Source organism: Ornithorhynchus anatinus, unplaced genomic scaffold (assembly GCF_004115215.2).
Source record: "Ornithorhynchus anatinus isolate Pmale09 unplaced genomic scaffold, mOrnAna1.pri.v4 scaffold_225_arrow_ctg1, whole genome shotgun sequence".
Lineage (NCBI taxonomy): Eukaryota > Metazoa > Chordata > Mammalia > Monotremata > Ornithorhynchidae > Ornithorhynchus > Ornithorhynchus anatinus.
This window is the reverse complement of record NW_024396725.1, coordinates 660402-687814: the sequence shown is the minus strand read 5'-3', so window position 1 is coordinate 687814 and position 27413 is coordinate 660402. Positions and strand designations below refer to the sequence as shown.

Genomic DNA, 27413 nt, shown 5'->3' with positions numbered 1-27413 from the left:
TAAGGCACCTGACCCATGCTCTCCAGGCAGCAGAAGAATAACTCTGAACAGTCCAAGTGAAGACAGCAGAAATCACTTAGAGCTTAAATAAAGAGGAACAAAAACAGCACATTGAGTTCATAATGTTCAGAGTATCAGGACCCTGCTCACTACGAAGCCCAGCCAAATTAGAGGAATACTCAGACTTCCGGGGGATGTTGTTCTCTTTCAAACAAGAGGCCCAGAGAGTCAAACAAACCTTGTGGCCCAAAGACCTTGGGAGACCAGTAGATTAGGGGTCATTAAAAGCTAATGATTTTTACCTTCAGTAATGACTGTCACTGGAGAAAATCCTTCCCGAGAAGAGGAATGGAGTTTCTCCGGAATCAGAAAGGCTGAGCTATAGGGAAGAACTGCACTGCCTGGGAGAGGGGATTTTTTTTTAAAAAAAATGATGGACAGATCTGTAATCGAACCTAAGGTGACGCTGTGATCTAATATATCACATGGGTATGATGAAAGCTTTTACGACCAGTGACTGTTGGCTCCTACTCAGGCCTCTATTCTTCCATTTGCTACCTTGGTAGTCTCAAATAAGCGGAAGTGTCCAGGAACCTCAGTATTATGGATAGCAGTGATTCTCTGGACAAACATGGCCAGTCAGTAGGTACCTCCAGGTGCATTTGCTTGGCCTCCCCAAGAAAGAGACCCAAGGATAGGAGTCCTGTGGTCCTATAAGCAGTCAATAAATATGATTGAGGAGAGGCAATCAATCAACTACTCAATCACTTGCACCCCGGGCTTTTTGTCTGGTGTTTCTCTACATCTGTGTTACAGAACAGCTGGGATGTTGTCATGTCTGCTTTCCTCACTCGAATGATGCACCAGGATCCAAGACCTGAGTGGAACAGGGCCTGGACTTGGGAGACAGAGTGGAAATTATTGGACTGAAAAAATAATTACAATTAGGGTAGTTGGGTGATGAGGGAATTCCGTTCCTTCTCTCCAATGCAACTCTTGTCTAACTTCCCCAAGACAGATATGTTCTCCACTGACTCTAGCGGTACTGGACAATAGGATTTTCCCAGGATCCCACTGGTCTGATCTTGACTTCTGGAGTTCCCCACTTGGAGAGTGTGAAGGAGGTTAATATCCTGGTCCCCAGACAAACTAGTGGAAGCCATGAAGAAGAGTAGTGAACTCTCTTTTCAGAAGTCAATGCTGCCATCTTCCCAAAGTCTTCCAGCTGTGGACACCCAAGATGCCTTCTGGGATATGGTATCTGGATGCCCCCTCCAACACCCATCTCCATTCTCTGTCTGGTTCATGTAATTATCAGTTCGAATGCACTGCTCTGAGTTTGAAACCGGGGAGCAGTAATTAGAGGAGAAGACTCAGTTTATTTCAACCGTTCATTCATCCAGTCGTATCTCCTCAAGAATAACAATGAAAGGACATTTCGTATCTCCAGAGAATCCTCAATGCTCTATCTGGTTTTTGAATAACAAGCCTCATAAAGGGTTGAATTTAATTATCATATAATAATAATGCAAGCACTTTGAAAACAAAATCTTGGGGAAACAATTGTAATTAACTTCTTTTTCAGGGCCCTGCAAAGAAGATGAATCCATTGGTGGACATTGGCTTTAAAGCACTCAATCAGCTTGCCCCCTCTTACCTTACCTCGCTAATTTGTAGTCCAAATACTTCTCTCCCTCTCTCTGAGCCACTCTCTGAGCCTCGATCTCATCTGTCTCAATGATGACTCCTTGCCTGTCTCCTTCTGACCTGGGATTCCCAGCACCTGCAGATGTGACTGATTTTCAAAACCTTCACATCACATCTTCTCTAAGAGGCCATCTCCAAATAAGGCCTTTTCTCCTGCTCCATCACCCACCTGAATCTTCTGTGCATTTGGATCTGTACCATTGAAGTACTTGATATTCACCCTACCCTCATCCCCACTGCACTGATGTACATATTCATAATTTATATTAGTGTCTGTCTTCCCCTGAAGACTGTGAGCTCCTTACGGGCAGGAAAAATGCTTGTTGCCACATAGATTGTGATCTCCATGATCATTGTGAATGTACCCCAGAGCTGTGTGGTATTTGTTAAACACTGAATGGAAGGGGAAACAGAAAGTCAATCCCCATTTTGAAGGTGAAGGAACTGGGGCACGGAGCAGTTAAGTGACTTTCCAAGGTCACACAAATGGGATTAGATCGTACTCTACCAAGAATTTACCGTGTGCAAAACACAGTATTAATTATTCACTAATAACCAGCAACTGATGTATTTATTGGTGAAAGGTTAATCGGGATGATGAGAAGCAGCATGGCGTAGTGGATAGAGCACAGGCCTGGGAGTCAGAAGGTCATGAGTTCTCGACCCGGCCCCACCACTTGTTTGCTGTGTGAACTTGGGCACCGTGCCTCAGTTACCTCATTTGTAAAATGAGGATTTGAGGCTGTGAGCCCCTATTCGGACATGTATTGTGTCTAACCCAATTTATTTGTATCCACCCCGGTACATAGAACAGTGCTTGCCACATAGGAAGGGCTTAACAAATACCACAGCTATTATTATTATCATGTGGGAAGTGGCCATCCCAGGTTTGCTTACTGGCTTCCTACTTCATTCATCCTAGGTCTCTTACAAGTCCTGCGAGTTGTCACTGGGGGCTTCTTAGGCCCAAGGTGGAAACTTTATCATAAGTCTGTTCTCTCACATTCCATACCTCCCCTAATGTACCTGGATCCTTCTCACCCATAAAACCACGGGGCAAAATTGACTGCTATGGATATGCTGCTGTTGGGGCAGAGCTCTTTCTCTTTGGAGAAATGGAAAAACCAATAGTTTGAATATTTACTACCGTTAATGCCAGTCTGAATTTTCAATCCACAAATATTTTCAAACAAAGCAGTTTCTCTGGCATCCACAAGTCTCAAGCCTGTAAACTCGGTAGTCATTAAAAAGAAATCTCCAGTATGATTTTAGGATTGTGGATCTCTGTAGCTTTTCCACCAACTTGTGATGACAAATGTCCTTCCTTCCCCACCTCAGTAGGAATAAGGGGCTCCCTGGTCCAGGAGAGAGGAGTGAAGGATCCCTCAATCTCTCACTTAATACCAGACCACCCCCCACAGATAAAAAAAGTAGGCCAGCAGGAGGAGGGGGCCAGTCTTCACCAAGCTTCCCCTCCATCTCTTTCTCCTCCACCTCTGTTTTTGTTTCCCTCTATCTCGTTCTGGTTTTCACTCACTCATTTGTCAGGCACAGGGGAAGGTGGCAGGTGGTGGCGATGAGCTCTGCAGTTATAGCAGCAGGCCTGGTAGAGGGTAGAGGGGGAAATGAAAGGTGAAAGACAAGGGTGGGGAACATGTGGGAGGTAAAGGAAAAGGACTGGGAAAGTTGAAAGCCACAAATTCCCTGGGAGAGAGGGGACTCAAATGGACTCTAATGGGGTTGGAGCAGGACTTTTTGTAACTGAACAGGAAAGGGGGTTGAACACGTAACTTCTAGAGGAGGGACCCTTTAAAAATAGGGGCAGTATCAAAGTCATAGATGGCTTTTCAGCTAAGGGTTGGAGTCTCCTGTGGGAAATGACAGGTGAAACTCAGTCTGGTCAAAAACACTTTGGGCCTGAGAGCGTACATGAAGGAGTTGATTCTAATGCTTGTGGCTTTTTCAGCCCCTCACACTCCCTGTACCAGCTGTGTTCTTCCTGTCCATGTTAGCCAGCTCTTTTCAGATTCCTCTCAGTCCATTTGCTGCACGGGCCACTCTGAGAGATTCTTCAGTCAGAAAGCTTCGCCAGAGCTTCAGCAGGAAATTTGCAATTTGCTCCCCAGCCCTGCACTAAGGTTCGGGGAAGGCTGTGCTGAAGAAGGTGGGAGTCAGGTAAATTCAATACTGTTATAAATTCAACCTGCAAGAACTTTATTAATAATAAAAATGATGGTATTTGTTAAGTGCTTATTCAGCAAGCACGGTTCTAAGTGCTGGGGTAAATACAAGCTAATCAAGTTGTCCCACGTGGGGCTCACAGTCTTAATCTTGAGAAGCAGTGTAGCTCAGTGGAAAGAGAGCGGGCTTGGGAGTCAGAGGTCATGGGTTCGAATCCCAGCTCTGCCACTTGGCAGCTGTGTGATTGTGGGCAAGTCACTTAGCTTCTCTATGCCTCAGTTACGTCATCAGTCAAATGGGGATGAAGACTGTGAGCCTCACATGGGACAAGCTGCTTACCCAGTATCTACCCCAGTACTTAGAACAGTGCTCTGCACATAGTAAGTGCTTAACAAATGCCAACATAATAATAATAATAATAATAATAATAATAACAATAATAAATTCCCATCTTACAGATGAGGGAACTGAAGCTCAGAGAAGTTACGCGACTTGCCCAAAGTCACACAGGTGACAAGTGGCGGAGCTGGGATTAGAACCCCCAGCCTCTGACTCCCAAGCCCATGCTCTTTCCACTAAGCCAGGCTGCTTCTCAAATGACTTTATTAGTCACTTGTCCTATCCAGCCTTGCTTAATGGATCAACCTCCTTGCTGACCTCTCAGCCTCCTGTCTCTCCCAACTCCAATCCATATTGCACTCTGCTTCCAGGATCAACGTTCTACAAAAAGATCCAGGACACTCTTTTCTACTCCTCAAGAAACCTGAGTGGTTACCCATCTACTTCTGCATCAACCAAAAACTCCTCATCACTGCCATCAAAGCACTCGATCATTTTGCCCCCTCCTACCTCATCTAGCTTTCTCTCCAACTGAAACCCAGGTTGCACGCTTCACTTCTCTACTGCTACCCTTCTCACTGTCCCTCGATCTCATCTGTCTCCCTGCCGACTCCTTGCCTACGTCCTGCCTCCGGCCTCGAATGCCCCCCTCTTCAAATCCAACAGGCAATGACTTTCCCCACTTCAAAGCCTTGTTGAAGGCCCATTCTCCTCCAAGAGACCTTCCCTAACTAAGTCCTTCTTTCCTCTTCTCTCACTCTCTTCTGCCTTGCCATGATGTGTTCCCTTTGTTCACCCCCCACTCCCAGCCCAGAGCACTTATGGACATATATGTAATTTATTTATTTATATTAACGTCTTTTTCTCCCTCTACACTGTAAGCTCGTTGTGGGCGGGGAGTGGTATTCGTACATTACTATATTATACTCTCCCAGGTGGTTAGTACAGTGCTCTGCACCCATTAAGCCCCCAGTGAATACGACTGAATAAGCAAATTGTTGTTTTTGTTGATGACGATGATTGTCATGAGCCCCGACTGAGATCTTGAGATCCTTGCCCTGCCTCGTCTCCCCCAGAGTGCTAAAGACTCGCCTCAGCCAGACTTCTCCTCCCCTGGGATGGGATCCAAGCCTACATCTCAACCAGCCCCTGGAATGAGATCCAAGGATTCCCATCATCTCCAATTTATGTCATGAGCTCCGACTGAGATCCTTGCTCTGCCTGACCTTCCCCTCCAGCTGCTAAGAGTTCCTCTCACCCAGGCTTCTGCTTCCCTGAGGTGAGATCCAAGGATTCATCTCACCCAGACCCTGGGATAAAATTCAAGGATATACCTCACCCGTGGAACAGCCCTAATTAACCGGGAGCTCCTACTGGGTCGGGCACTTGCTAACCAGTTCAAAGGGACACCAAACCACCACTGAATACAGCAGAAAGTTTTCATTCCATTCTTGGTCTTATTAGAAGGGGTAGAATGCATGCAAACATACTCATCCTACTTAAGTAGACATAGCTACCCATCTGACTGTTTGCCCCAAGTGTTCCCGGGCACCACAGTAGGCATCTCAGTGCATTTCTTAGGTGGTTTTGCCACAACCCGGGGACCAGTTCTTTCCCACTTTTATCAGTTGTTTGGGGGCCAGGGAGGATTTGCAGTGGAGGGTCCTGATTCTCTCCTTCAGTTGCATGCTCTCTCAAACTCATTTCCAGGTGAAGCCAGGGGAAATGGCTACTTCTCCTCCTGAGGATTCAACCAGCAGTCTTTCTCCTGCTCAACAGCAGGGCAATTCAGCCCCTCCTCAAACTCCTCTGCAGGACAGTTCTCTTTCTCCTTAAATCCCTCAGAAATTGAAGTCCTCCTCAGACTTCTCAGTGAGACAATTCAGTTTCTCCTCAAACTCCTCTGCAGGACAATTCTCTTTCTCCTTAAATTGCTCAGCAATTGAAGTCCTCCTCAGACTTCTCAGCGAGACAATTCCGTTTTTCCTTAAATTCCTCCTTTGATAGTGTTGCTCACGGGGTCAAAGAGCAGTTCCTTATGAAATGGCTTCTGTGTTACAGGGTGGATTCACTCTTGTTCACCACAGTGATGATGGCATTTATGGGTTCCCTATTAAAGTTGTATGAAAATGTCAACAAACTACAATTTATTGGATGTTTCCCTGGGACGCTTACCTGAAAATGTGAGTATGTTCATGAACTGATAGTAACATCTGCACACCTCCTGGGTGTGTGATACTGCAGCACTTGTGTATATTTGTACATATTTGTTACTCTATTTTGTTAATGATGTGTATATATGTGTGATTCTATTTATCTATTTTGATGGTATTGATGCCTGTCTACTTGTTTTCTTTTGTTGTCTGTCTTCCCCTTCTAGACTGTGAGCCCGTTGCTGGATAGGGATAATAATAATAAAAATGATAATAATGTTGGTATTTGTTAAGTGCTTACTATGTACAGAGCACTGTTCTAAGCACTGGGGTAGACACAGGGTAATCAGGTTGTCCCACATGAGGCTCACAGTTAATCCCCATTTTACAGATGAGGTAACCGGGGCCCAGAGAAGTTAACTGACTTGCGCAGTCACACAGCTGACAAGTAGTAGAGCCAGGATTCGAACCCCTGACCTCTGACTCCCAAGCCCGGGCTCTTTCCACTGAGCCACACTGCTTGTCTCTATCTGTTGCCGAATTGTACTTTCCAAGGGCTTAATACAGTGCTGTGCACACCGTAAGTGTTCAATACCTACGATTGAATGGATGAATGAATGAATGAATATACTGCAGCCCCGGGGACATCCCTGGTTCCACCCACAGCTCAGCTCTTCGAGGAGCCAACCCTGGGTGTGTAGTGTGCATCTGACACTCTGTCCCTCAGGGTCACACATGACAACAGATACTCCTTTGCCCCAACGGGTCTGGGGACTTGAAGAGTAGGAATGTAGAAAAAGGGATGGAAACAAATGTAAACTGTAGGTGAGCCAGATTGGAAGGGGTTTGCTTGGCTTCGGGGTCTTTGCTGCTTCTGTTCTGGAAAAGGCATTCAGGGTCCCAGCCTGACTACCAAGGGGGCTCGGGTGGCTGAGGACCCCTTTCCCTGAAAGGCCCCACCCCCACCATCTAGGGGTTCTGGGGAGAGCCACCTGTCTACGAGTCATCAGAAATTTAGGGGCACATGCAGCCGGGGGAAAAACACAGAACGGACAATCAGGAGATCCGACTTTAATTATCAGCCCTGCCTCTGGCCTACTGTGTAACCTTGGGTAAGTCACTAAACCCTCCGGGCTTCAGGTTCCTCATATGTAAAATGGAGGAAGTAGATCCCTGCTCTCAGTCCCTCTTGGACTGGGTGGACTTTTTGTGAAGTGGCATGATTCTGATCTCATTTCGTGCCTTCCACAGAAAGAGTAGAGTATTTATTGAGGACCAAACGGGTTTAACACCCTGTACTGAGTGCCTGGAAACATACAAAACAAGCATCTGACACATTCTTTGCTCACGTGGAGCTCATTCTTCAATGGAAGAGACAGATATAAAAATATTTACAAATGGAATAATCAAAATTGAAAGTATAATACACAAATGTGCTGATAGTAGCAGTCATAATAGCATTTATTAAGTTCTTGCTGAATGCAGTCCACTGTCTACATTCCCTGCAAGTGCACTCTACTTGGTGAACAGGAATAAATCGATCCAGAAGTGCTGGAGATGGCAGATGGGCTGGTACCCCTCAAGGCACAGAGTAAGTATTCAGTCAATACCGTCATCCCCCAGCCTGGGGACAAAACCTTGGAGTTCTCTTGGTGGGCTGGAAAAGAGAACTAGGGACCATTCTAGGTAGAGAGTCATTGTAGCCAACTCTGAGCACCACAAGCCCAGAACATGGGGGCGTCAGGGTGTTATCATGCTGCCAGCCCTTCAGGGATATGGAAAGAGTCCTTCCTCTGTCTTTTTCTTCATTTTCATTGACCAAGGAGAGAAGGAGTGTGACAGGAAAATGAGGTTGAGGGGTGGAGGGAGTGCGGGGCGGGAAGCAGCGTTAGGGAGGGGAACGGCACACCAGATAGAGGAAATGAAAGATAAAGAAAATGAGGAACATTTCTCAGCCTCACATCCCAGGAACTGGAGCTTTTTTTCCTCTGTAAAACAATAGCTTTCTCACAGTCTCTTTGTGTATTGGGTTTTCTGTCTGTTTCTTTATCCTCCCTCTGATTCTCTCTTTGCATCTCTCTATCCCTGTTCTTTCTCCCTTTATTGCTCACTCTTTCTTTGTGTTTCCTGCCTCTGTTTCTCCCTCCATGCTCTCTCTTTATCATTCTCTCTGACTCTCTATATCTCTTTTCTTCTTTTTCCTTTCTCCCCACTTCTGTCTCTGGACTCTTTTATCCTCTCTATTTCTCTGCCTTTTTTCTCCTTTTCTATCTCTGACTCTTTCTGTGGCTCTCTTTGGCTCTCTGTCTCTGAGTCTTCTACTGTTTCTATTTTTATCTCTTTCTCCCTCTCACTTTCTTTCTGCTCCTGCCTCTCCATAATTCTCTCTATTGCCCTCTCTCTCTGCTCTTGTCTTTCTTTCCCTCTCCCCATCTGTTTCTATTGCTTTCTCACACTACCTCTTTCCTTCTGTAATTCATTCTGCTTTGTTTTATTTTTCTCTTTCTTCTTCTCATTCTCCCATTCTCTCCATCTTTCTCGCGTACTTCTTCTCTTGCTCTCTCCTTGTTATCTTTTTCTCACCCCCCCCTCACAGAGTAGCAGAATGCTTTCCTTTGACACAACACACTTACGATCTGCATCATTGTCAGATTCAGTCTTCAGGGAAAACTGTCAAGTTTAGGAATGACCAATGTAGGTTGTCTCGACTGAATGTCCTCAAAACGTCCCCCAGGGCCACGGTAAGGATCGATAAGGTGCTACCCAATAAAGACAACCTGTCACCTTAATCCAGTGGATTTCAATGGGAGAGCAGGAGCCACCCCTGGCACCCTAGTAGGGATCCAGGTTACACTCAGGAGACCCCCTTTTCCAGAACGTTCTCACCGTCCTGTCACTGTAGATGATCAAGAAAGGACTGATGACCGAGAAGGTGAATGTTAACTCTATGTGGCTGTTGACCAGCAAAAGAGATTTCTCTCTCATATTCACTAAAACGCTCAGCATGATTGCCTGCTTCCCATACAGGAGGACATAGAAGGTGACCAGGACAATGATTCTTTTGGCAGCTCTGACCTCAGGCATCGCTCTGGGAGAGCCTCAGGGCCCGTGGAGGTGCCGGACTTACCGGTGGTGTCTGTACAGGACAAACACCATGTAGCCACAGGCCACGCTCCTGAGCCCCACGAAGAACAGATCCCGGAAGGAAATCACAGCCGCCACGGCCAGGGTAGCCGCGGGACTGGCATTGATGGTCGAGCAGTATTTGAGGTCCAGTATGAGCCGGATGCTGCTGCTGTTCTGGGGGCCGATCATGTAGATCAGCGCATTAGCAGCTACTAACATATTGATGACGAAGGAGAGGAGACAGAAGGGGAGGATGCACTTGGGTAATTTGGCTTTGACCCCTGCCTACCGGGAGGTGCCAGCTGATGGTGACGGCTTGGAAGATGCTCAGGAGGCAGGTGGTGCAGATGGCAAGGCCCCGGGCCACTCAGTAGAAGTATAAGAGGATTTTGCATCCAACGATATCTAAGAAGTTTCTCTACCCTCAAGCTGACATGGCCTCGGGGATTCCACTGGTGAGGAGCATGATGGCATTGGCGAAGGCCAGATGAGCTAGGATCAGGTCAGATGAGCTGGGGTTATGGATGGCAGGGACCACGCGGATATAAAATAGGGGGAGGAAGATGTTCACTGAAACCCTGAGGCTGATCTGTAATCGAATTGCGATCCGAAAGGAGAGCTCAGTGCCATCCATTGCCTAGAATTTTCTGACAGGTTTCTGATCACCCTAGAACAAGGAAGGAGACATGAGACGGGGAGTAAAACAGAGAGGCGGAGAGAGAGGAACAAGAAGAGGGAGATACCAAGGGAGTTGGACAGAAAAATAAATGGGGAAAGGGATAGACAGAAAGTAGGGGAGGAGAAAAAGGAGATAAGGAGATGAAAAGAGGAAAAGGGAGAGAAAACTGAGAAAAATATGGGGAAAAGAGAGAGAGGAATAAGCTAAAGATAGAAAAGGAGAGAAAGAGGGAAAGAGGAAGACAAGGTGAAGAGGGAGAAGCAGAAAATAGGAAAAAGGAGAAAGAAGGGGAGAGAACATTTTTCCACGTTCAGTGAAAAATTTCTGCCTCCCTTATAGACAGTTGCACCAACCTTGTTAAATTCTCAGGCCTCTGTTCTACTCCTTGGCCCAAGCCACTGCTCGTGCCATGATGGACAATGATGAGAAAAGGAATCTTTCCTGCAAATTGTCTGAAAAATCAGCAAAGCCCAGTCTCATGAAACCTCAGTCTCGTAAAATTCTTATTAAAAAATTAATAATAATAATAATGATACAGCTTTGTAAATATCATAACTAAAGTAAACAAGGGAATAATGGAGTTTAGAGGAGTAAGCGTTTGTGAGTCGAGGGAGGAGAAGGGAGGAGGGAGCAGAAGACCTGGGGAAGAGACTAACCTGGTCTCTCTTGCTGCCTAATTGGTATGAAGTGGATTAATGACATGGTACTGGCGTAGGATAAAGAGGAGATATCTGAGAACAGGGCCCATCAGGATATCAGCAGTGGCTTCCTGGGTCAGATCAATGTTTCCTTCCTTTCCTTCCTTCCTTCCTTGCTGTTCTGGTTCCAACGGGCCTTGAAGGAGCTGTGGTGCGGTTTCCCACATTCATTTATTCATTCATCCATTCATTCAATCATATTTATTGAGCGTTTACTGTGTGCAGAGGACTATAAGAAGTGCTTAGAAAGTACAATTGGGCAACACATAGAGGTAATCCCTACCCAACAACGGGATCCCAGTCTAGAAGGGGGAGATAGACAACAAAACAAAACAAGTAGACAGGCATCAATAGCATCAAAATAGATAAAAAGAATTATAGATATATACACATCATTAATAAAATAAATAGAATAATAAATATGTACATATATACACAAGTGCTGTGAGGCGGGGTGGGGAGTAGAGCAGAAGGAGGGAGTAGAGGTGATGGAGAAGGGAGTAGGAGTGGAGGAAAAGGGGGCTCAGTCTGGGAAGGTCTCCTTCATTGAATTCATTCTTTCATTCATTCAATAGCATTCATTGAGCTCCTACTATGTGCATAGCACTGTGCTAAGCGCTTAGAATGTTCAATTAGGCAACATATAGAGACAATCCCTGTCCAATGACTGGCTCACAGTATAATCGTGGGGAACAGACAGCAGAGCAAAACAGAACGAAATAAAAACAAGGCAACATTATCACGATAAATAGAATCAAGGGGTTGTACAACTCATTAACAAAATGAATAGGGTAATAAATGATATATAGAAATGAGCACAGTGCTGAGTGGAGGGGAAGGGGGGAGGGGAAGAGGACGGTGGGGTGGGGAGGGGAGGAGAGAGGGAGCAGAGGGAAAGGGGGCTCAGCTGAGGAGAGGTGAAGGGGGAAGGGGGAGGAGCAGAGGGTGGAGGGGGAGCAGAGGGAAAAGGGGGAGCTCAGCCTGGGAAGGCCTCTTGGAGGAGGTGAGCTCTCAGTAGGGCTTTGAAGAGGGGAAGAGAGTTAGTGTGGCGGACATGAGGAGGGAGGGCATTCCAGGTCAGCTGTAGGATGTGGGCCAGGAATCGACAGCGAGATAAGCGTGAATGGGGCACCGTGAGCAGGTGAGCAGCAGAGGAGTGGAGTGTATGGGGTGGGCGGTAGAATGAAAGAAGGGAGGTGAGGTAGGAGGGGGCAAGGTGATGGAGAGTTTTGAAGCCAAGAGTGAGGAGTTTTTGCTTCGTGCTGAGGTTGATAGGCAACCACTGGAGGCTTTTAAGGAGGGGAGTGACATGCCCTGGGCGTTTCTGTAGGAAGATGATCCAGGCAGTGGAATGAAGAATAGACTGGAGTGGGGAGAGACAGGAGGAAGGAAGATCTAAGAAGAGGCTGACACAATAATCCAGTCGTGTTATTATGAAAGCTTGTACCAGCACGATAGCAGTTTGGATGGAGAGGAAAGGGCAGATCTTCAAGATACTGTGAAGGTGAGACCGGCAGGTGTTGGGGACAGATTGCATGTGTGGGGTGAATGAGTGAGTTGAGTCAAGGCGACACCAAGGTTGCAGGCATGTGAGATGGGAAGGATGGTGGGGTCGTCCACAGTGACAGGGATGTCAGGGAGAGGACAGGGTTTGAGAGGGAAGATAAGGAGCTCAGTTTTAGATATGTTGAGTTTTAGGTGGTGGGCAGACATCCAGATGGAGATGTCCTGGAGGCAGGAGGAGATTGGAGCCTGCAAGGTGGGGGAGAGAACAGGGTAGGAGATATAGATTTGGGTGTCATCTGCATAGAGATGATAGTTGAAGCCGAGGGAGCCAATGAGTTCACCAAGGGAGTGAGTATAGATGGAGAACAGAAGAGGGCCAAGAACTCTCAGTAAGGCTATGAAGTGGGGAAGAGAGCTAGTTTGGCAGATGTGAGGAAGGAGGGCATTCCCAGCCAGAGGTAAGACGTGGGCCAGGGGTAGATGGAGGGACAGGTGAGAACGAGGGACAGTGAGGAGGTTAGTGGCAGAAGAGCGGAGTGTGCGGGCTGGACTGTAGAAGGAAAGAAGGGAGATGAGGTAAGAGGGGATAAAGTGATGGAGAGCTTTGAAGCCAATAGTGAGGAGTTTTTGCTTCACACGAAGGTTGATTGGCAATCATTGGAGATTTTTGAGAAAGGGGTAATATGTCCAGAGCTTTTCTGTAGAAACACCAGAGGGAAGGTGTCTGCCAACTCTTTGTATTGTACTCTCCCAAGTACTTGGTACGGTACTCCTTGAGAGTAAGCAATCAATAAATAAATACCATTAATTGACTGATTTATTGACTAGACATCAATCCTTACTCTAATGTCCTCAGCCTTCCCCTTCAATGATCCATTAGGAGCCAAGGAATCTGAGCCAGAGCTACAGGACACAGTTCTATCCACCTGTGGGCACTTCGAGTTCCTCCTATTTGGGGGGCTAGGGCATCTCCCTGCAGGCCATGATAGACTCTGTCCATACTCTGTGTCTGAGGGGAAGTGGACAAGGAAACAGACACTAGGGCCACTGGGTATTTGATTGAATCCAAAACAGAACTCCTCATCTTCTCATTCAAATTCTGCTTTCCCCTATCTTTCTCATGACTGTAGTGCCATGCCTTCCCTCCCTGACTCTCAAGCCCACAACCTTAACATCTCCTCGATTCATTCCTCTAATTCAGCCCACAAAGTCAATCCGTCACCAAATCCTAGTGGTTCCACATTCATATCAAGGCCAAACTACAGCCCCGCTCATCCAATCACTTATATTATTCCTTCCCTACAGGGATCAACCTCCTTGTTGTTCACCCTGACTCCTGTTCATCCCCACTCCAGTCCATATTTCATTCTGCTTCCCAGATTATTTCTCTAAAAAAAGTTTAGTCCACATCTCCCCACTCCAGGGGTTCCCTGTCTACCTCTGCATCAAACAGAAACTTCAATTGAAGCTTTAAAGCACCCAATTAGCTCCACCCTCATAATAATAATAACGATGATATTTGTTAAGCTCTTACTATGTGCTAAGCACTGTTCTAAATTCTGGGGTAGATACAAGTTAATCAGGTTGGACACAGTCCCTACTCCACATGGGACTCACAGTATAAACTGTCATTTTACAGATGAGGTAACTCAGGGTCAGAAAAGTTAAGTGACTTGTCCAAGGTCATTCAGCAGACATGTGGTGGAGCTGGGATACCTTATCTATGGTTTCCTCCTACACTTCATTCTCATAATGCCAACCTGCTTGCTGTACCTCAGTGTCATCTGTCTTGCCCCCAAATCTGACCACATCCTCCCTCTGGCCAGAAACTCCCTCCCTCTTCACATACAAGAGACCACCACTCTTCCCACCTTTAAAGCCTTATTTAACTCTCATCTCTTTTTAGATCTCCCCCAACTAAGACCTCATCTCCTCTACTCTCTCTTCATTCTGCATCACCTATGTACTTAGATCTGATTCCTTTAAGCACTTATTTTTCACCCCACCCTCTGACCCACAGCACTTAAGTACATAGCCATAATTTATTTCATTGAATATCTGTCTCCTCCTATACACTGTAAGATCCTTTCTGTTTGTTTTTATTTCTTTTTAGTGGTGCTTGTCAAGTTCTTACCATGTCCCAGGCACTGTACTAGGCGCTGGGTTAGGTGCAGGCTAATCAGTTTGGACACAGTTCGTGTCCCACATGGGACTCACAGTATTAATTGCCATTTTACAGATGAGGTAAATGAGGCACAAATAAGTTAAGTGACTTGCTCGAGGTCACACAGCAGATAGGCAGGGAATGTGTCTACCAACTCTGCTGTATTGTACTCTTCTGAGCATTTAGGACAGTGCTTTGCACACAGAAGGTGCTAAATAAGCACCATTGATTAACTGGTTAAGTTAAGAGTGGACACACTAAGCATACTCAATAACCTTCAGACCACAGCTGGGACTTTATTTCTACCAAGAAGGCTCTTCACCCCCAACACCACCACATGAGTCAGAATACCCCTGCTAGGGTAACCCCACTCTGTGCCAGGCTCTGAGAGAAGGGTACAGCTCTGTCATGGGACATTATCACACTTCAGGATGATGGGGGAAGGGGTCAGGGTCTGTATACTCTGTGATATGACACCAGTGATGAGGGAAGAAATAGAGGCGGAAGGGTTAGAAGAGAGGGGAGAGTTGAGAAATGGAAAGGGAGATGGAATGGCTGGAGGGAGAGGTGGATACAGACAGGACAAACAGGACACTGACCTTCGCTCCTGTGATTTGTGCTTCCCCCACAGCCAGTGGTCCTACCGAGGCCTAGTGGGGATCTCTTTCGTGGTGCTGTCTCTGCCCGTGGTCCCCGTCCTGCCCCTATGGGAAGTGGAATCGCTGGAGGGTGGCTCTGGGAGAACAGGGACCTGCTTCTCCCTGGACTCTGCCACTGTACCCACGCAGCCCTGGGAGACATAGGTGCAGAAGAAGAGAGGGGGAACTCTGTGGCCCAGAGAAGTGTGTGCTCTGGAGCGGACAGCCGCTATCACTCTTCCCCAGTCTGCCCTGCCAGCCACCACATGAGAACCATTCTGGGTTCTGGTCTGAGCCCGCAAAGTTCCTATGGAAAGTCCGGAACCTGCACTGACAGAGAGATGGCTTTATCCTACTCACTCATCTTCATCACTTGTGCTGGCTGGTGGGGTATTTCGCAGGCAGTCAGACTCTGGCTGAGGCAGCATTTATTCATTCATTCAATAGTATTTACTGAGTGCTTACTATGTGCAGAGCACTGTACTAAGCGCTTGGAATGTACAAATCAGTAACAGATACAGTCCCTGCTCTTTGACGGGCTTACAGTCTAATCGGGGGAGACAGACAGACAAGAACAATAGCAATAGCATCTATCAGCCACTGTACTCATCTTTCCCCTCCCTCAGGAAATGATTAGTGTGTGCTTGAATGAGTGAAACGTTGAGCACTAATCTGCTCTGAAACTCCGACCGGGACATCTCTGGAAATGCCCGACTCCCCTCCCTGCTGCCCACCAATCCGGGCCAAGATGAGCTCAGATCTCCCTCTGCAATTACCTACCACTAATTGACCCTCAGAGATGCCCATAGAGAGACATGGCAGCATCAGTGTCATATTCTGTAGCACCGGGGATATCCCAGCTCCCACCTACAACCCAGCCCTGACAGGAGCCAAGCCTAGATCTCTAGTGTGAGTCTGACACTCTCCCCATCAGGGTGACACATGGCTTCAGATATGCCAGTTCAGGGGTACCTAAGTACCACAGACGACAGCATACCATAAACCCCATAGCAGGAGAGAGATTGGAGCTTGTAATTGGAGGTGGGAGTCATCTGCATAGAATTGGTAACTAAAATCCAGTGAACAGATGAAATCCCTGGTTGCATTTAGAATGAAGGAGAGGGAAACCCAGGTCCCTGGCTTTGTGGGACTCCCCTGGTCATGGAGTGAGAAGCGGAAGGGGAGTCAGTGCTTGATAATGAAGGGAAACAGGCCTGGGAATCAGATGGACCTGGTTCTAATCCCAGTTCCGCTGTCTGCTGTGTGACCTTGGGCAAGTCATTTCCCTTCCTCTGTGCCTCAGTTCCCTCATCTGTAAAATGGGGATAAAGGCTGTGAGGCCCTTGAGGGACCATGGGCTGTGTCCAACCTGATTACCTTGTATCTACCCCAGCACTTAGTATCTACCTGGCACATAGTAAGTTCTTAACAAATGTCATAATAAAAATACTGAGGTTTGGGGAGAGAGGAGGAAAACCAGGAGAGGACTGTGCTAGGGAAACGAAAGGAGTCTAGTGTTTCCAGGACTCCAAAGGAGTGACCAAGCAATCCATCAGTCAACCAATGGTATTTACTGAGCACTTCCTATGAGAAGAACACTGTACTAAGCCCTTGAGAAAGTACAATACAATAGAGATTGGAGACATGATCCCTTCCCTCGAGGAACATACAGTCTACAGGGGAACACAGATTTTAAAATAATTTACCAAAAGGGGAAATGGCAATGGAGAGCAGAAGAGGACCAAGAACTGACCCTTGAGGAACTCCAACAGTTAGAGGATGGGAGGGGGAGGAGGAGCCTGCGAAGGAGACCGAGAATGACCGGCCAGAGAGATAAGAGGAGAACTAGCAGAGGACGGAGTCTGTGAAGCCAAGGCGAGATAAGGTGTGGCGGAGAAGGGGATGGTCGACAGTGTCAAAGGCAGCTGAGAGGTCAAGGAGGATTAGAATGGAGTAGAAGCCATTGGATTTGGCAAGAAGGAGGTCATGGGTGACCTTAGAGAGGGCAGGGGACGGAAGCCAGATTGGAGGGGGTCCAGGAGAGAATGGGAGTTAAGGAATTCTAAGCACGGAGTGTAGACGTCTCGTTCTAGGATTTTGGAAAGGAAGGGTAGTAGGGAGATAGGGCGATAACTGGAAGGGGAAGTGGGGTCGAGAGAGGGTTTTTTTAGGATGGGGGAAACCTGGAGGAGCCATTGGAGAAGCTGTGCTCCCTTCCTCCTATTGAACCAATCCTTATGTCCAAAGGGTGGAGGAAAATGACCATGAAAAAAAGAGAAAGCTTGAGGTTGAGTGTGAGGCTGGAGGGAGGACCCTGGTCATGGAGGGCAATAATAATGATAACAATAGTGGTATTTGTTAAGGGCTTACTTTTGCAGAGCAATGTTCTAAGCAGTGAGGGGATACAAGGTCATCAGTTTGTCCCACATGGGGCTCACAGTTTTAATCCCCATTTTATAGATGAGGTAACTGAGACACAGAGAAGTTAAGTGACTTTCCCAAAGTCACACAGCTGGCAAGCAGCGGAGCCGGGATAAGAACCCATATCATCTGACTCCCAAGCCATGAGTGTCTGTAAAGCCCCTACCCATCATGCCCAGCTTGATGCCAGAGTAGGTGGGCCCAACCTAACCCTGTTAAGGTGCTGACATGAGCTTTGCAGAACAGCAAAGGAATAACTCTGAATGCTTGAAGGGAGGAGACCAAAGACAATCTGCTCATAATAAACTCAACGTGCTGTTTCTCCTCTGATCCTCTTCAGCTCTGACCCTAGACTTGGCCTAGAGTAATGAAGCACAGATTCTAGGATTCCTCACTTCACTTGGGATGCAGTTCTCTTTCGAAACAAGATGGCCCTGAGAGCTATCTTGCATTTTTCAAAATCCATGGGGGCAAGTATTTAGGGGGTCTGGAGACCAGTTCACATTAAGTGATTTCATCAAACGAATCGATCGAGAGAATTTGTTGGATGTTTACTTTGAGGACATCTCTGTGTTAATACTTCAGGACAGTATGATATGGTTGCTAGACATGATCCCTGTCCTCAAGAAACTTATGGGGAGATAGATAATGAAATAAATTACAGGTTAGGAAAGCAACAAGGATAGGGATAGGTACATGAGTGCTTTGGGGTTCAGGATGGCATGAGCACTTAAGTGCATATTGGTTGTCTTTAAAGCATTTTAAAGAACCACTGGCTATAAACCACTTAATCATCTTGCCCCCTCCTATCTCACCTGGCTACTCTCCTACTACAACCCAGCCTAGACACTTGTTTTCTCTAACGCTAACCTTCTCACAATACCTCAATCTCATCTATCACACTGCTGATCTCGCGCCCATGTCCTGCCTCTGGCCTGGAACGCCTTTCCTCCTCATATCAGACAGATTATTGTTCTCCCCCACTTCAAAGCCTTACTGAAGGCACATCTTCTCCAAGAAGCCTTCCCTGACTAAGCCCTCCTCTCCTCTTCTCCCACTGCCTTTTGCACTGCTCTTATTTGCTCCTTCATTCATTTTCCCTCCCATCCCCACAGTACATATGTATATATCTGTAAATTATTTATTTGTTTATTTATATTAACATCTGTCCCTTCCTCTAGATTGTGAGCTTGTTGTGGGCAGGAAGGTGTCTGTTGTTATATTGTACTCACCCAAGCGCTTAATACAGTGCTTTGCACCCAGTAAGAGTTCAATAAATATGAATGAATGAAAGTGGGATGGATGAAGCAGAAAAGAAAGAAAATAAGTTGGGGGGTTGATGGCTTAGCCTAGGGAGACTTCCTGGTGGAGGTATGATTTCAGTAAGACTTTGTAGCTAGGGAGATTTCTGGTCTATACGATACATAAAAGGAGGTATTCCAGGCAGGAGAGAAGCTGAGGAAATGGTCAGTGGCAGGTGAGTCGAGAGCCAGGAACAGTGAGTAGATTGGTATTAGAGGAATGAAGTGTGTGGTCTGGGTTGTAATGAGAGATAAGTGAGGATAGGTAAGGTGGAGAGGGTTGATTGAAGGCCTTGAATCTGATAGTTCGTGCTTGATAGAGAGTTGGATGGGCCGGCATCAGTGGCATTTATAAAGCAGGAGAGAGTTCCAGGCCAGAGTTTGGATGTCAACAAGAGGTCACCAGGTTGATAGGCAAGATTGAGATACTGTTGAGTAGGTTGGCATGAGATAAGCAAAGTGTGGGGTTTAGGTTGCAGTAGGAAATCAGTGAGAAAAGATAGGATAGGGCAAAATGACTGAGTGCTTTAAATCTGATGGAAAGAATTTTCTGTTTGATGTGGAACTTGACGTTCTTGGACAGAACTTTTTTTTTAGAAAAATAATCTGAGCAGCAGAGTGAAGTATGTACTGAATGATTACTATATCAGCCCCCTTGCTGACCTCCCAGCCTCCTGTCTCTCCCTACTACAATACATACTTCACTCTGCTGCCTGGATCAGTTTTTTACAAAAACCTTCCCCCATGTTTCCTCACTCTTCAAGCATCTCCAGTGATTGCTCATTCTCCTCCACATCATCAGAAACTCCTTGTCATTGGCTTTAAAGCATTCAATCACCTAGCCCCCTCCTACCTCACCTTGCTGCTTTCCTACCACAACCCAGCCCACACACTTGGCTTTTCTAGTGCTATCCTTCTCCCTGTACCTCAATCTCACCTATCTCACGGCTGCCCTTTCAAACACATCCTGCCTCTGGACTGGAAGGTCCTTCCACTCCATATCCTACATATTCTACCCTCCCCACCTTCAGACCCTTATTGAAGATACATCTCCTCCAAGAGGCCTTCCCTGCCTATGCCCTCCTTTCCTCTTTTCCCACTTCCCTTGGTGCCACCCTGATCTCTCTCTTTACACCCCCTCCCTCAGCCCACAGCCCTTAATCACTTATCCATAATTTATTGATGTATATCAATGTCTGTCTCCCCATCTAATAATAACAATAGTAATGTTGGTATTTGTTAGGGGCTTACTATGTGCAGAGCACTGTTCTAAGTGCTGGGGTAGATATAGAGTAATCAGGTTGACCCACGTGAGGCTCACAGTAAATCTCCATTTTACAGATGAGGTAACTGAGGCACAGAGAAGTTAAGTGACTTGCCCACAGTCACACAGCTGACAAGTGGCAGAGCCCGGAGTCGAACCCATGACCTCTGACCCCGAAGCCCAGGCTCTTTCCACTGAGCCACGCTCCTTCCCCAGCGTCTTCTCTCTAGACTCTGAGCTTTTTGTGGGAGGGGGATGTTCAAACAACTCTGTTGTAGTGTCCTTTCCCAAGTGCTTAGTATCGTGCTCTGAACATAGTAAATGCTCAGGAAATAACAACTTATTGATTGATTGGATTGAAATGAGGAGAGGCAGAGTCTGGGCTGTCAGCAGGAGGCTGATGCAGGAGTCAAGACAGGATAAGATGAGTATTAGAGCATGGGTGTCATTTGTGTACAGAGGGATTGAAGGGGCCGTGCACGGAGCATTCTGGGTTGGGCTGGGGTTTGCCAGGTTGTGAATGTGTATGGAAAGAATCCAGGCTGATCTCATTCAGGCCACTGGGGCCACGCATCTGACAATTCTGGTACCATTTGGGTGGCTGTTTTATGTAGCTCCACCTCAGCTGGACATATTTGCTACCTATCACCAGCTACACAGCACAAATCTTCTGGCACATTCGTATGCCTCTTTCATTACTTCGGCTCCACCACTGTCATGTCATCTCCAACTCCACCTTCCTCAGACATGACTCCTTCCCCTGCCACAACCCCTCCAGATTTTCTGAAACCCAAACCTCTGCTCAACCCTTCCCCATTCAGTTCCGATCCAGTTCATGCTTCTCAAGACAGCAGAGCCTAAGTAGAGTGACGCATGTTTAACAAACACAACATGTTGGACAAGCTTAAGATTTTGGAGTGCAGAGCCAACACAAGGTCTTCCACTGGGTTGTGGATAAATCACCCCTCTGTCCCCAGCTGCCCCACTTGAAATGGCTCCTGAAAATTCAAATCCCACAGTCAATTAAGCCATAATGGAGGACCCACCTTTTCTACCACCTTAAACGTGAGAGAGGCGAAATGCCATATGCCTGTCCTTCTCATCTCTCCTCTGCCGGCCCCATGGCTCACCAGTACAACCCAAAGGGAGACATCATCATCTCCCTTCCTCCTGCACAGATCTGGAGGACGTGATAACACCTTCCCAGTGCCCAATCCCCTTCCCCTCATTTCCCATCCTACCTGGACGGTGGGGCAGTTGAAGAGGTCGTGTCGCCCTCCACCTGTAAATTTGGGAGAGAACAAAGGAGATCTGAGCTAATGCTGCTCTGTCCAAAGATTCTACATCTTCCACCTGGGGAACTTTATCGAGTCTCAGCCGAGGGCACACCGTTGCCCAGTGATGGCCCCCCAAGCCCTGTTCTGTTGTGGAACACATGACATTGTGATGTCACCAGTCTCCGGGGCTGGGGCCCTTGCCTGGGGTGAAGCCGTTCAGAGCACAATTTCCTGTGCTAAGAAAAATGTCATACAAATGTCAGGTCATGAGCACAGATGAGCATAGAACAGAGCCAACCTGACTCTTGCCACCTACTCCCCAGAATCAATCTTTCACCTGCAGCTTGAGAGAAATGGGTGAGTAGAAAAAAAAAAATCCAAAAACAACTCAGCTAAAGTTTTATGGTCTTGCGTTTTACTCCCAATTTTTTTCTTTTCATGGCTGAAAAAGAGTATACTGCACACCTGATATTTTACTTGGGTAAAGCTCCATTAATTCAAGCTTATGGAGGCAGTTTCCCTTTTCATTCTACAAATTCAGGTTTACTATTTGTCCTTGTAATAGTCCTGCCTCCTGTAAACCAGTTCCACAACAGTCAGATAGAGATAATTGCTTTATTAAGTGATTAAACCTTGGTCACAGCTTGAGTGAATTCATCTGAAAAGTAGATCTACACTGTTCTTCCTAGTCCATTTCTCCCTATTCTCTCTCCTCCCTCAGGGGAGTGGTTAGTGTGTGTGTGAATGAGTGGCTCATTGAGCACTACTCCACTCGAACTGGGACATTTCTAGAAACGCTCAAAATTCCCTCCCTGATCTCTCCCCATAATTATCCACTGGGAATTGACCCATCAGAGATGCCCATGGAGAGACACGGCAGCCTCATTAACGTATACTGCAGCCCCCGGGAACATGCCAGTTCCCACCGACAGCCCAGCTCTGCTAGGAGCCACGCCTGGGTCTCGAGTATGTGTCTGACTCCCTCACTATCATGATTAAAGATGACCACAGATGCTCCTGTTATTACTGCCCATCAGCCCCTGCCATTCTGCACATCTCTTCCCGCTAGCTTTCCTCAGGGAGGGAGTGACATCACTAAAAGATCAGAGTGACAGCTGGCCCCTTTCCTTCTCATTCAATAGTATTTATTGAGCGCTTACTGTGTGCAGAGCACTGTACTAACACTTGGAATGTACAAATCGGAAACAGATACAGTCCCTGCCCATTGTCGGGTTTACAGTCTAATCAGTTCTCCTCCCCCTCCCTCACTTCAGCCATTCCACAAGCAGGGTGTGAGAGAAGGCACTGATCCTTACAGGGACAGACAACCTTGCCATCCTTGTTCATCCATCCTGGGCCTTCCTTTCTTTTATGGTATTTGTAAAGCACTTACTATGTGCCAGACACTGTTCTAAGCCCTGGAGTAGATACAACATAATCAGGTTGGACACAGTCAACGTCCCTCCTGCGGGGGTCTCAGCTTTAATCCCCGTTTTACAGATGAGATGATTGAGGCCCAGAGAAGTTAAGTGACTTGTTCAAGGTCACTCACTGGACAAGTGGAAGAGGAAGGATTAGAACACAGGTCCTCTGACTCCCAGGCCTCATTCTCTTTTCACTACACCACGGTTTCCTTCCTCCTTCCAGAATCAGGTGTAGGTAAGTCTTGACAATTCCTGAGACTTTGGGCGGTTACCCTGGTGATCACAACTTCAGCCCAGTCCTCTCTACCCCTCAACTCAGAACTTTGTTCTCAGGAATTGAGACAGGTCTCCCAACCCACATTTTGGGGACCCAGTAGACTGAAAATTCATTGTTGGCAGGAAATATGCCTGTTTATTGTTATATTGTATTCTCCCAAGCACTTAGTACAGTGGAAGCATTCAGTGAATATAATTGAATGAATGAATGAGAATTGAGGTCTGTGAAGCCGAGGAGCCTTCCCAATAACTCAGTAGCTGGGAAAGAGGAGCCATTAGTGTTCTGGCTTGCCCTCTTTTTTTTAAAGGTATTTGTTAAATGTTTACAATGTGCCAGGCACTGTACTAAGCCCTGGAGTAGATAGAAGCCGATCAAGCTGGACATTGTCCATATCCCAAGTGGGGCTCACAGTCTTATTCACCATTTTAATCCCAATCTAACCCCATCTAGTCCCCATCGAGGTAACTAAGGCATAGAGAAGTTAAATAATTATATAATAATAATGACTGTGGTATTTGTTAAGTGCTTACTACATTCCAGGGACTGTACTAAGCGCTGGGGTGGATCCAAGCAAATCGGGTTGAACACAGTCCCTGTCCCAGGTGGAGCTCAGTGTCCATTTTACAGATGAGATCACTGAGGCACCGAGAAATGAAGCGACATGCTCCAGGTCACACAGTAGATGGTAGTGGAGCTGCAATTAGAACCCACATCCTCTGAGTCCAGGGCCATGCTCTTTCCTTTAAGTCATGCTGCTTCTTTCTTCTCACCCCATCTTATTCTCTCTTCTCCTTTCCCTCTCTCCTCCTCTTCTCCCTCAGAGACCCGAACGCTTCGAACCATTGGTAACACTGTACTGAATCAATCAATAGTATTTCGTGAGCACTTATTGAGAGCACGGTAACGTACTAAACACTCGGGAGGGAATGATAAAATTACGTAGATCTTCCCTCTGCCCTCAAGGAGCGTATGGTCTCGTGAAAAACACTGATACTGTTTTGTAGAAAACCTAGTATCCCAGAATATCATCCCAAATTGCCAAATTGTAGGCAGGATGTGACACCTTGCCATTTCTGCACACATAGACTACCACACCCCTCTATTTAAATGCTTTCTCCCTCACATATCCCACCTAGGGTTAAGGTTTGAGCTGAGGTCTTTCATCTGTATTTATCTTGGCTCTGTCTCCCTGCCAAGACCGCAAATTCCTTAAGGACAGTGATCGGATTTTCTAACTGTACTGAACTTTCCCAAGTGCTTAATATACAGCTCTGCAAAAAGCGGGTACTCGGTCGATGCTATCTTTTGATTAATCCATTCATTTTCATCAGCAACGATCTCAGCTTCCTCATTCCCATTTGTTGCATCTCAGTTCAAGCTTCTCGTGCTCACCTCACGCTAACCTTCTCACGGTGCCTCAGTCTCCTTCATCTAGCCACTGCCCTCTCGCCCACGTCCTGCCTCTCACCTAGAACACCTTTCCTCCTCATATCCAACAGACAATGATTCTCCCCACCTTCAAAGCCTTGTTGAAGTCACATCTCCTCCAAGAGACCTTCTCTGACTAAGCCCTCCTTTCCTCTTCTCTCACTCCCTTCTGCATCACCCTGACTTGCTCCCTTTAGTCATCCCTCCTCCCAGCCCCACAGTAATCATTCAAATGTATTTATTGAGCGCTCACTATGTGCAGAGCACTGTACTAAGCGTTTGGAATGGACAAATCGGCAACAGAGACAATCCCTGCCCATTGACGGGCTTATGTACATTTCGGTAATTTATTTATGTATATCAACGTCTCTCCCTGTAGACTGTAGGCTCACTATGGGTAGGGAATATGTCTGTTAGATTGTTAAACCCTACTCTCTCAAGCGCTTAATACAGTGTTCTGCACACAGGAAGTGCTTGAGTGAATGAAGGAATGGATTTTCCAAGCTGGGGAAGCAACCCCCATTTGCCACCAAGGCACTCAATCTGTCCCCCTTAGGCACGGTGGGATTCAGGGCAGTGCACCATCCTGGATGCGACCCTGCCATACCAGGGCCTTATGTTCACTCCAGCGGGATCCAGTGGGAGGGTGGTGGCCTCCCTGGAATCCTAGGAGGGATCTGCTTCGGACCCAGGAGATCCCCTTCTCCAGAACGTTCTCATCCGCCGGTCGCTCATGATCATCAGGAACGGACAGACGACTGAGAAGGTAAACCCCAGCACCATGTGGCTGTTCATCAGCAGGGGAGAGGTCCCCTTCATGTTCATCAAAACGCTCAGTGTGACGGCCTGCCGCCCATAGAGGAGGATGTAGAGGCTGACCAGGGCAATGACCCTCTTGGCTGCTGTGACCTCGGGCACCGCCCCGGAGGAGCAGCCAGTCCTGTGGATGTGTCGGACCTGCCGGTGGTGCCCGTAAAGAACGAGCACCATGTAGCCACTGGCCAGGGACATGAGCCCCACGAAGAACAGGTCGCGGAGGGCCAAGGCGATTGCGACGGCCAGGGCACTCGCTTCACTGGCACTCATGGTCGAGCAGTACTTGAGGTCCAGTATGAGTTGGAGGCTGCTGCTGTTCTGGGGACCGGTCATGTAGATCAGGTTAGAAACCTCAATCAACATGTTGAGGGGCCAGGAGAGGGCACAGAATGGGACAATGCGCTGGGGTAACTTGGCCTTGGCTCCCGCCCACCGAGAGGTGCCGGGGCTGATGGTGACAGCCTGGAAGACGCTCAGGAGGCAGGTGGAGCAGATGGCGAGGCCCCGGGCCACCCGGTAGAAATAAATGAGGATTTTACATCCAACGGCATCCAGGAAGTTTCTCCAGCCCCAAGCCGACAAGGCTTCTGGGATTCCATAGGTGAGGAGGACGATTGTGTTGGCCAAGGCCAAGTGGGCAAGGATCAGGTCAGAGGAGCTGGGCTTGGGGCTGGCGGAGATGACGCTTGCATAGAACAGGAGGAGGAAGACGTTCGCTACGGATCCAATGCTGATCTGCAACAGAATCGCAGTGCCGAAGGAGAGCTCCGTGCCATCCATCCTCTCCAAACCTCAGTTAGAAGCAGAAGGGGGTTCCAGCAGGGTAACCTAGCATGGGGAATCAGAGAGAGAGAGAATATGAGAAGACAGAGAGAACACTCCGAGCATCCTCAGTCCCCAGAGCCGGGGCCTGCCTTGGGGACGTGGTGAGTCCATGCAATAACTGCAGCGTGGACTACTACTAATAATAATTGTGGTTAAGTGCTTTCTATGTGTCAGGCACTGTCCTAAGCGCTGGAGTGTATACAAGCAGATGGGCTTGGGCACAGTCCCTGTCCCACACAGGGCTCCCAGTCTTAATCCCATTTTACAGTTGAGCTAACAAGTCCAGAGAAGTTAAGCGATTTGCCCAAGGTCACACAGCGACCGATGGCAGACCCGGGTCTAGAATTCAGGTCCTTCATTCATTCAGTCATATTTACTGAGAGCTTACCGTGTGCAGAGCACAGTGCTAAGCACTTAGAAAGTACAATTCCGCAACAGAGACAATCCCTGCCCCTGATGGGCTCACAGTCTAGAAGGGGGAAGACAGACGTCAAAACTGGTAAACAGGCAGGCCCGTGTTCTATCCACTGGGAAGACCTTGAGCCTTGGAGTCACTATATTCTCTCAAGTGCCTAATACAGATTTCTGCACATGATAACCACTCAATAAAAATGATCGTCTAATTGACCAACTCATGGAAGACCTGTACTCTCTAATCCCGGTTCTGACAATTGCTTGCTATGTGGCCAAGGGCAAGTTATTCAACTTCCCTGTGCCTCAATTTCCTCAATTTTAAAATGGAGATTCAGTACCTCTATCCAGAAGTCTTCCACTTTCTCCTCCCCTGACAAAATCCCAGCTCTGCCACTTGTCAGCTGTTTGACTGTGGGCAAGTCACAACTTCTCTATGCCTCAGTTCCCTCATCTGTAAAATGGGGATTAACTGTGAGCCTCACGTGGGACAATATGATTACTCTGTATCTACCCCAGCGCTTAGAACAGTGCTCTGCACATAGTAAGCGCTTAACAAATGCCAACATTAATATTATTATTATTATTATTACCTGTTCTCCCTCTCTCCTAGACTGTGAACCCCTGTGGGACAGGGACTGTGTCCAACCTAAGATGTACCTACCCCAGTGCTTAAAGCAATGTTTGACGCATAGTAAAGTGCGTGACAAATATCATGTAGAAAATTCCAACCTCGCCCGGATGGACAAGATGACTTGGTATGTGCCAGGCTAAAGGC

General features: G+C 47.2%; 1 protein-coding gene, 1 long non-coding RNA gene and 1 pseudogene across 2 annotated transcripts in view; all 3 read right to left on the bottom strand.

The window, feature by feature from the left end:
- LOC114808799 overlaps window positions 1-21604 on the bottom strand; it is a 28328-nt gene extending 6724 nt beyond the window's left edge. The window contains exon 1 of the long non-coding RNA XR_003756569.2: window positions 21419-21604. This is a non-coding gene — a long non-coding RNA (uncharacterized LOC114808799). The remainder of the gene's footprint in view (window positions 1-21418) is intronic.
- ORNANAV1R-PS3105 (vomeronasal 1 receptor ornAnaV1R-ps3105 pseudogene) lies at window positions 9213-10140 on the bottom strand (annotated as a pseudogene).
- A 3645-nt stretch (window positions 21605-25249) lies between the features above and the next one.
- Window positions 25250-26179, bottom strand: ORNANAV1R3073 (vomeronasal 1 receptor ornAnaV1R3073). Its single transcript, NM_001253465.2, has one exon. It carries the CDS (start codon window positions 26177-26179, stop codon window positions 25250-25252), a length of 930 nt encoding a protein of 309 aa, NP_001240394.2.
- Between the last annotated feature and the right edge of the window lie 1234 nt (window positions 26180-27413).

Excerpts from the sequence above, each read along its gene's own strand:
- ORNANAV1R3073 (NM_001253465.2), bottom strand. The coding sequence starts at position 26,179 with ATGGATGGCACGGAGCTCTCCTTCGGCACTGCGATTCTGTTGCAGATC.